The 10,377-nt window shown below is 56.5% G+C and overlaps 1 protein-coding gene across 1 annotated transcript; it reads left to right on the top strand.

Annotated features, from left to right (window-relative positions):
- Positions 1-543: 543 nt before the first annotated feature.
- NR1D1 (nuclear receptor subfamily 1 group D member 1) lies at positions 544-7,716 on the top strand (the record flags this gene model as incomplete). The annotated part of the gene is made up of 8 exons (XM_080713630.1): positions 544-574; positions 3,647-3,994; positions 4,200-4,288; positions 4,392-4,536; positions 5,123-5,763; positions 6,046-6,231; positions 6,670-6,880; positions 7,517-7,716. The coding sequence occupies 8 exons, from the start codon at positions 544-546 to the stop codon at positions 7,714-7,716; spliced, it is 1,851 nt and encodes a 616-aa protein (XP_080569756.1).
- Positions 7,717-10,377: the final 2,661 nt, after the last annotated feature.

The following is a 10,377-nucleotide window of genomic DNA, read 5'->3' as shown; positions in this document are numbered from 1 at the left end:
GCAGAGCCTTCTGTCCCAGGGAAAGGCTCGGGCAAAAGGCGGCTGAGATTGGCAGAGTGAAATATTGCTGCCGAGGGAACGTAGCAGGGCACACGTCTCTCTCCTCTTTGCGCCTGGGTGCCCTGTTTCTCCCATCACCTACTTCCTGACTGCACCCTCTCTCCCTCCGGGACTTTCGCACCGGGAGCTCCAGATTCGCTAACCTGCAGCGCTGCGGACCCGTCAGGCAGCGACACCCGGTGCACTGCAGAGACCTGACCCTCCTTGCTACCTTGAGCCAGAACTGCTGCGGGCTGATTTTCTCCCACACACGCTCTGCTTTTCCCATGCAAAGCAGACCTCCCTTGCCTCAGCGCCCTACCCCTCTGCAGGACTGCAGTCCAACCACCCCAAGAGCTTGCTGCAGAGTGCCTCCGATCCTGCTCCTGAGCAGCGGGGTCCACTCCCCGTCCTCAGCCGGTGCCCAGGGGGCAGGAGCGGCGATCGCAGCCTCCAGCTTGCGTCAAGGTCCAGTTTGAATGACCACTCTCAAACGGTGAAGACATGACGACCCTGGATTCCAACAACAACACAGGTACTGAGATTTCTTTACTGCCCTCATCCTTGCTGTCACTGTCTCCCCACTTCCATCTTACGCTTTATAACAAGAGGAACTTTGTTAAGGAACCGGGGACTCCCTCTCCCGGGGATGTGCTAGCCTGCCGAGGGGCCATAGGGTGGGATTTCCAGAGCGGGTAGTTGGTGCTGGGAATGCGCCCAGAAGCGCACCACCACCACCCAGCAGAGTCCCAAAGCTCCCTTGAGCCTGAAGGCCTCGAACACCGGGCAGGGGAAAATGGAGTGAGGGTACTAGTGGTGCACTGAAGACTTTAGGGGGACGGGGGCTTTTGAGCGATGTCGTGAAAAGTGTCCATCCCCTGCAGCTGTGGTATGCCTGTCCTGGGAAGGAGAACTTCCTCTTCTTTTCCCTTTCCTCTAGTTCCCGCAGGCTCCAGGGAATCTGAGAAGCAGTGGGGCGATCGGGGCTGGAGGGACTGGAGGAACGGGTCGGATCTCTTAGGGGAATCCTCAGTGACAGTAGGGAGCGGCACTTGAGGAGTTGGGAGCGTGATGCTCGACCCTAAGGAGGGCACCCAGAGCACCCGGGCTCCGGGAGGGCTCACATGGCTGCAGAGCCGGGTCCACGTGCTGCATTTGTTTTCATTCAGCAGAAGCCGTGGCCGCCATCCCATTGGTCGTCGCCTCCCGGCCCCGTTACATAATGAGCTCCGCCCCCCGGTTGCCCAGGAAACGCGTGTCCCCTTCTCTCCTCCCTTAGCTTGTCCCGGCCCAGCCAGCCTTCGGTGCCCAGCCTTCGACCTGGGACGCCCGGGATGGGCGGGACTAGGGCGGGGCTGCTGCGGGAGACAGACGGGAAGCGGAGAGGGCGGGGCCTCGGGTTCCGGGGTTCCTCGTTGGGGAGCCACGTGCGAGGGACACACGTGGAGCCGGGACGTGAGGCCGGCTGAGGGCCGGGCTCCCGCCCCGCCCAGACGAGATCTGGGTGAAGCTGGGCTGACTCAGCCACCCCCCCACACCCCGCCTGCCTCCTCTTCCCATCTTCCTGGCCCGGCCCGGCCCCTCATCACAGATTGCAGCGAGATGGAGACACCGCTGACCTCTCCTGGCCTCTTGTTTATGCTTCAGCTGTTTTCCCCTGTATACATGTTTGCACCCGCTTCACTGTACTGCATTTAGGCTCAGCTCCTTTCTCCACAGCCCCAATTCTTCCTGTTCCCCAAGCATCTTTCCCTCACCCTGCAAACAGGGTCTACCCCTCACCTCCATCCAACAAGCAGCAGTTGGCTTCCTAAAGACGGTGCCCAACATCTAGATCCTAGAATCCTAGCCAGAACCATATTGCCTTTTATTCCATATTATTATTATTATTATTATTATATTATTGTTATTATTATTTTGTTTCTCACAGAAGGGAAAATTGACAGCCAGAGAGGGGGGGTTGATTTCCTCAAGGTCACAAAGCAACTTGGTGGGGATAGATGTAGACCTAGAAGTAGACTCAAAGTTGGAACCCTCTTTGGATGAAGGACTCACTCCTCTTTTGGGGATAGGTAAACTAGGTCAAGTTCATTTACTACCAAATAAATATCCCATCCTCCACCTCAGCCCTGAAACTGTAGGAGCTCATCTGTTGTGCAACTCTTTTACAGGGAGCTGGGGAGCTGGGTTCACCCTGACCAACCTTGAGCTATTTTAAGGCTGCCCTGCCCAGTTTAGTGTGTGTCAGTGGGTGAGCAAGACATGTGCCTCTGTAGACACGGTGGCATGGCATGTGTCAGCTCACACGTGTCCTGGGATCCTCCTCCTTCCACCCCACCCATGGCAGGCCAAGCTAGGTGCTTGGCAGAGGTATGGCAGACAGGTCACCTTTTTCTCCTGCTAATACCACGAGAGCACAGCCACCTAATTGGCAGTGTAACCAGAGGGTCAAAGTCCTTGAGTCTGAGTGGACAGAAAGCCAGTTACCACCACACTGAGATCTGGAAGGGGGAATTCCAGAGCCCTAAGCTGGACAATCTGTACTCCCACCCCTGCAGCTTGCACCACTAAGTCCTTCCTAGACTCAGATACAGAGTCCACTGTGACTCATCACTTGGAGGCCGGGGACCCAGGCTGCACCAGGTCCTCCCCATAATACTTTCTGAGAATATGTCTCCCAGTTTGTGGGACATATATTGTTTTGTTTTTGTAGTCTCTTTGCTGTTACCCACCCTTTTATGGTCAGGGGTCTCATCCTTGGAACAGTCTTGGTGTAAGGACTGGCAGTTGGTTTTTGTTTTTGGAGGACTTGGGCATTATGAATGGCTCTCAACTGCTAATCCCGGTCCATTCTGACACTGACAACTAAGTCATTAGCTGCAGTTGATATTCCAAGGGTCATCTAGGACGGGGATGAAAGATGACGATTGAGGTCACGCTTTATACCTAGAACAGAACTGAATGTATCCTGCAAAGGACCATGGTGTTGATTGACCATACTATGTTTTTTGTGTGTTTTGTTTTGTTTTGTTCCAGGTATTGAACCCAGGGGCATTCTACCTCAGTGCTACCTCCCCAACCCTTTTTATTTTATTTTATATTTTATTTTTTGCGGTACTGGGGATGGAACCCAGAGGCATTCTACTTCCAAGTGACACCCCCAGCCCTATTTTTTTTATTCTTTATTTTGAAACAGGGTCTTACCGACTTGCAAAGGGCCTAAGTAGTAGCTGAGGCTGTCCTTGAACCGCGATCCTCCTGTCTCAGTCTCCCGAATGCTGGGATTTCGAGCATGCGCCACCACGCCTGGCTTATATTTTGAAACAGGGTCTAAGTTGCTGAACCTGCTGTCCTCCTGTCTCTGCCTTCCAAGTACCCACCATAGTGCCCGGCTCCGTGCTGTTTAGCATGTGTTAGGTAGTTACCTATTTCGACTAGGTTAGCAAGGTCATGTCTAGTACGTGTTGGGGTTACTTATTATCTTCAAGGTTAGGGGGTCCCTCATGGTCATCTTGTAAGAGAAGCAGTATTTTACGAGCATGGTTGGTGCCCTAGCATGGAAGATGTGACAGTGACACCCCCCCACCCTCTTGTGTTCTCCTGCTAGGTGGCGTCATCACCTACATTGGTTCCAGTGGCTCCTCCCCGAGCCGCACCAGCCCGGAGTCCCTCTACAGTGACAACTCCAATGGCAGCTTCCAGTCCCTGACTCAAGGCTGCCCCGCCTACTTCCCACCGTCACCCACGGGCTCCCTTACCCAGGACCCCGCTCGTTCCTTTGGGAGCATCCCACCCAGCCTAAGCGACGATGGCTCCCCTTCTTCCTCCTCATCCTCTTCCTCGTCGTCTTCATCCTCCTCTTCCTTCTACAATGGCAGCCCCCCGGGGAGTCTGCAAGTGGCCATGGAGGACAGCAGCCGAGTGTCCCCCAGCAAGAACACCAGCAACATCACCAGTGAGTAAATGATTTGAGGGAAGTGGGCCAGGGCTAGGTTGCAAGTCACGACACTTATCCTCAGGGGCTACCGTGGCCTCACAGATTCCTCCTGGAATTGCACCAGCCCCTGTCCAGCCCAGTCTGGTCGCTCCCCAGGCACTGGAGCACCCCAGAGCTTCTAGAAGAATCTCCAAACACAGTAATTGCTTCTCTCTTCCCACAGAGCTGAATGGCATGGTGCTACTGTGTAAAGTGTGTGGGGACGTGGCCTCCGGCTTCCATTACGGCGTGCATGCCTGTGAGGGCTGCAAGGTGAGGCAGGTTGGGGGTGAGGACCCGGGCAGGTGACCCCCTCCCACAGGACACGGAGTCTCAGCCTGGATGGAGAGGCTCACTAGGTGCCTCTGTCCTCCAGGGCTTTTTCCGCCGAAGCATCCAGCAGAACATCCAGTACAAAAGGTGTCTGAAAAATGAGAACTGCTCCATCGTCCGCATCAATCGCAACCGCTGCCAGCAGTGTCGCTTCAAGAAGTGTCTCTCCGTGGGCATGTCTCGAGACGGTGAGGCAGCACGCCTGCATCCTCCTCTTTCCCTCCCTCCCAAGTTTCTGACTTAATCCCTCCCTTAAAGAAATAGTCCCAAACTAAGACATGTAATACTGTGGATCTCATTTGCAAGGAGGATGCCCATTTGTTATCCTCCTAGGTAAACACACACTTCTCTCCCATTGGTCCCTCTGGTCACCTCCTACTCGGAAAGTCACCTCAATGGGTATGGCCCTGCTGGTTTTAGTGGATTTTTTACAATTATTTTTAGTGGTACTAGATTGAACCTAGGGGCATTCTACCTCCTATCTATACCCCTAGACCTATTTTTTATTCTTTATTTTGAAACAGGGTCTCATTAAGTTGCAGAGGGCCTCACTAAGTAGCTGAGACTGGCCACAAGCCTGCCATCCTCCTGTCTCAGCCTTCTAAGTACCGGGATTACAAGAGTGCGCCACCCCACCCGGCTTGGTTTTATTTTTTTTTTTGGTTTTAGTTTTGCTGTGGGACCTCAGGCCTCGAAACAGGGTCTGAGGAAGGAAGGAAAGATGTGTGTGCGTGTGCACAAGAACTTCCTGACACTGTTCTCATCCTGTCGCAGCTGTGCGTTTTGGGCGCATCCCCAAACGAGAGAAGCAGCGGATGCTCGCCGAGATGCAGAGTGCCATGAATCTGGCCAACAACCAGCTGAGCAGCCAGTGCCCCCTGGAGCCCTCCCCCACCCAGCACCCCACCTCAGGCCCCATGGGCCCCTCACCGCCTCCTGCTCCGGCCCCCTCACCCCTGGTGGGCTTCTCCCAGTTCCCACAACAGCTGACACCACCCAGATCCCCAAGCCCAGAGCCCACCGTGGAAGATGTGATATCCCAGGTGGCCCGGGCCCATCGAGAGATCTTCACCTATGCCCATGACAAGCTGGGCACCTCACCTGGCAACTTCAATGCCAACCATACATCGGGTAGCCCTTCAGCCACCACCCCACATCGCTGGGAGAACCAGGGCTGCCCGCCTGCCCCCAATGACAACGCCTTGGCCGCCCAGCGGCATAATGAGACCCTGAATGGTCTACGCCAGGCCCCCTCTGCCTACCCTCCTGCCTGGCCCCCTGGTCCTGCCCAGCATGGCTGCCACCAGCTCAACAGCAATGGGCACCGCCTGTGCCCCACCCATGTGTACACAGCCCCAGAAGGCGAGGCACCTGCCAACAGTCCACGGCAAGGCAACTCCAAGAATGTTCTGCTGGTGAGGGCATGGAGTGGGTGCAGAGGGCAGGGGAGAACAGACTTAACAGGGGGGCAGCTGGGTGTTCTGGAAGCTAAGTGTAGGGATATCCTTTTCCCAGGAGGGGATGTCCTGCCCTGCAGTCTGGGCTCTTGCCTGGAATCTGATTACTATTTTATGTGAAGGAACTACCTTCCAGGGCCACAGCCCCAGCCCAGGCAGAATGTGGGGCCCAGCCCTGCCAGGGAGCCCATCCAAGTCACCTGGCTGACGCTCCGCTCCCCACATCCCCTCCTCCCTCAGGCATGTCCCATGAACATGTATCCCCATGGACGCAGTGGCCGAACTGTGCAGGAGATCTGGGAGGATTTCTCCATGAGCTTCACCCCCGCTGTGCGGGAGGTGGTGGAGTTTGCCAAGCACATCCCTGGCTTCCGTGACCTTTCTCAGCATGACCAGGTCACCCTGCTGAAGGCTGGCACCTTTGAGGTGAGTGGCCCTTTGTGCTCTCTGCCCTTGACCTTGGGAAGAATTCAGCAAAATGACTTGTGGTCTGGGATAGACAGGTAGGAGCTCTGAAAGACTTTGGAGCCTCAGCATCTGATGGAGGAGGGCATCAGATTCCCAGTCCCACCTCCAGGGGACTGGGACTTTTTTCAACTCAGTGGACATCTAATTGCATTACATGAAAATAACACCCTAGGATACGTGGCTCACTCCACTGTAAACACTGCAGCAAATTAACTTTGGTGAAGCACCTATCCCAGAGCCCGCTCCCCATCTTTCCACCTGGGCCCTCCCCATTCCCCATCCAGAAACAACACCCCCAGCTGAGAAAACTCTAAGGCTAACCCCTCAGGCAGATTCAGGGGCAGCCTGGCTCGAGCTCTTCCCACCTCACCCAGATGACTGCCCCCCCCCTTTCAGGTGCTGATGGTGCGATTCGCATCACTGTTCAACGTGAAGGACCAGACAGTGATGTTCCTGAGCCGCACCACCTATAGCCTGCAGGAGCTCGGTGCCATGGGCATGGGAGACCTGCTCAATGCCATGTTCGATTTCAGCGAGAAGCTCAACTCCTTGGCGCTTACCGAGGAGGAGCTGGGCCTCTTCACCGCAGTGGTGCTTGTCTCCGCAGGTAGGTCAAGCTCTTGCCTGACCCTGGAGGAGGCAGACGCAGTTCAATTCAACACACCTTTTATGGAGTACCTACTCTAGGCCAGGCCCAGCATCGGGCACTGGGGATACAGACATGATTCAGACACAGTCTAGCTTGGGAAACAAGACTCATGCCCGACTAATTATAAAACAGTGAGATAAGTGTCACAGTAGAAGCATGAATCAAGGAAGCACAGACAACTATTTCTGCCTGGGGGAGCTGGGGAAAGAGAGACACTGGAGGGGGCTCTCAAAGGACAAGTAAGGTGTTGCCAGGCAGAGAGAGGGGTAGGGCATCCCAGGCAGGGGGGAACTACAGAGCAAAGAGCAAGGGAGCCTGGCCCGGGGTGGCCTTTTCGGGGAGGAGCGTGGTCTTGTGGGAGGGGAGGTGGCCAGCCTGCCGGCTACGCTCCCAGCATTCGGGCAGCCCTGCTCTCGGGGCAGAGGCCCGGAAGAAGGAGTTGTGTGGCTCCTTCTCCGTCCCCTTGGGCCCTCTGAGGGGCGTCAGGGAGAGGCTGCCTTGCCTGCTGGGTCCTCGCAGACCTCCTCGCAGACCTCCGGGTCCTCGTCAGAGGAGCTCAGGGAGCCTGTCTCACTGCTGTCGTCTTCCCCACAGACCGCTCGGGCATGGAGAATTCCGCTTCGGTGGAGCAGCTCCAGGAGACGCTGCTGCGGGCTCTTCGGGCTCTGGTGCTGAAGAACCGGCCCTTGGAGACTTCCCGCTTCACCAAGCTGCTGCTCAAGCTGCCGGACCTGCGGACCCTGAACAACATGCATTCCGAGAAGCTGCTGTCCTTCCGGGTGGACGCCCAGTGACCCGCCCGGCCGGCCTTCTGCCGCTGCCCCCTTGTACAGAATCGAACTCTGCACTTCTCTCTCCTTTACGAGACGAAAAGGAAAAGCAAACCAGAATCTTATTTATATTGTTATAAAATATTCCAAGATGAGCCTCTGGCCCCCTGAGCCTTCTTGTAAATACCTGCACCCTCCCCGCTCACCGCACTTCCCATCCTCCCCTATTTAAACCACTTGCTCTCCTGCCCTTCTCTGGCCCCCCCAATTTGTTCTGTTCCTGTCTCAAATCCAATAGTTCACAGCTGAGCTGGCTTCTGTGGTGTGTGCTCGTTTGGGGGGTGGGGTGGGACTATTGCCAAGGCTGGGGGGGCACCTCTCCATCTGGTCAGTCTGTGGGGTGGGTACTCTGCCAGCAGATGGGAGGATATAGGGAAACAGCACACAAGTCTAAGGGGGTGCCCAAGGGGGTTATTTTCATCATATATTTATTACATAAATATATAGTAAAATAGACGAGCAACAATTACCATAAAAATATCTTTCTTTAAAATCCTGACCCAAAACACAACGGGGTGAAAAATCGCACATAACAGACATACTGATTGTCAACGTGGGGCAGGAGTAGGAGCCCCTTGACTCACTCCTACCAGTCCCACCCCGCCCTGGGGAAGGGACCTACCTCCTTCCCTGTTTCTGGCCATAGCCCCCCCTCCCCCCACCCCAGCACCAGCTTCTCATACATTCAGTAGTGCCTCTGGGCAGTGTCCCCCTCCCCCACCCAGGAGTTCCCAGGGCAGGAAGTACTATCCCCCCCCATGGACGGTGTCTATCACCCGTCCTGCCCTCTCCCACCACCCGGGGAAGGGGTAGGGGCTCCTCCTCCCCCACCCTCCCCAAGTCTGAGCAGGGAGGAGGCTGGATGAGGTATGTGTGTTATAAGCAATGGGAGGGGGAATACTGAGATGGAGAGGCAGGTGGTGGGGGTGGGGTAGTGGTCATGGCTCTGGCACCCCCTTTGTCCTGGCCTGGCCCCCTCAACCTATTCCCAGCAACCTACCCTCCCAATACTGCACCTGCTGCCCCACCCTGCCTGCCCTAGTGCCCTGGGCCAACACTGGAAGAGGCATGCTAAGCACCCACATCAAGGCCATCCCCCCATTAGCACCAATGGCCCCCAGGAGAGGGCCCTGTCCCTCACTTCCACAGCAGGGACTGGGACAGCTGCCTCTCTAGAGCAAGTGCATGGCACGCCTGAGTCTCCCTGGCTCCTCCCCCACCACGTGTACTCACTCACACAGTCACGCAGAGAAACGCACACACACCCCCACGGCACATCACGGAGGGGACAGGAAGGGCCAGAGGGTGGGGAGTCACAGCTCATATCATTAGGGAGGGGAGATTTCCCAAGTGCCTGTAAGAGGCCACCGTGTCTGTGGTTGAGAATGGGGACCGAGAGGCAGGGTGGGGCTGGAGGAAGGGGGGAGACAGCAGACAGGTCAGGAACTCCACTGGGCCCCCTGGGTATGGCAGGAAGAGGAGAAATACAGGAACCAGTAACCCAGGGGGAAAGAGAGAGAGAGAGAAACAGAGAGAGAGAGAGGGAGGATAGAGACAAAGACTGCCTGGGCAGCCTGGGGCACAGGTGACAGTGACGCTCCTCCATGCCCTCTACCCTGTGGGAGCATGTGAACAGGGGGAGGGACACCACCCTGGCAGGCAGCATAGCTCTGCCTTCGTGTGTGGTGTGTGTGTGTGTGTGTGTGTGTGTGTGTGTGTGTGTAGGGGGGCTGTGGCAGGCTGAGGGTCAGAGTGGGGTGGCAGGTTCCCCACTGCTTAAGACATTTTTGCCCCAATAGTGCAAAGCGCAGGAAGCCCTGGCACCCCTCCCTGCCCCCTGCCCCATTCCCCATGGCTTCCGGGGGCATCTATGTCCACCCATCCATCCCTGCCGACATGCAGCCCTGAGCCCAGGCCCTGTGGCCTGCTCTGTCCCTCCCCCCATCTCCTCTTCCAATCCACGGGAGGGTGGCCTCCCTCCTCTCTCATGAGGAGTGGGCACGGCCAAAGGGAGGAGGAAGAGGAGGGCAGCTCACCCAGTGCAGACCAACAGAGCACTCCTCACCAGGAGGGTGGGAGATGGCTCAAGCCAAAGTCCCTGAATTAGAGAAAAGAAGAAGGGGAAGGGTCCCAGGGGCAGAGGGGTGGCCAGCCTGAGGAGCTTCAAAGAAAAACGGGAGGAACATCAATTGTCTCCTCCCCCAGGGACCCGACTCAGTGCCATCAATAAAAACACCCCTTTTGTGTGCCTGCCCATCCATCCCAGTCTGGGTTAGTGCATTGAGTGGGGGTGGGGAAGAAGGAGGGCAGAGGTCAGAGAGAGCCCAGAAGATAGACAGGAAACAGAGAAAGAGTCCTACAGGGGTGGAGGCTCTGGGAGATGCTCACGCACGCCTGCCCCCCCCCCGCCCCCAGCAGCATCTGGATTGTAGCTAATACTGCAGGATACGAGGAGGGGAGGAGCCTGGCCCACAGTTTTTCCTGCGTGGGTGCCGAGGTGCAGAAGGAAGGGGGACAGGGAGAGGCCCCTGGGGCTGGGCACTTGAAAGGGGAGCTGTGTGGGCAGTAGGGCAGGCTGGTGAGGGGCCAGCTGGCATCCAGCGTGAGAGGTAGATGGAACTCAGC

Source organism: Muscardinus avellanarius (genome assembly GCF_963383645.1).
Source record: "Muscardinus avellanarius genome assembly, chromosome: 16".
Taxonomy (NCBI): domain Eukaryota; kingdom Metazoa; phylum Chordata; class Mammalia; order Rodentia; family Gliridae; genus Muscardinus; species Muscardinus avellanarius.
The sequence above is the reverse complement of the archived record's forward strand: the minus strand, read 5'-3'. Positions and strand labels throughout refer to the sequence as shown.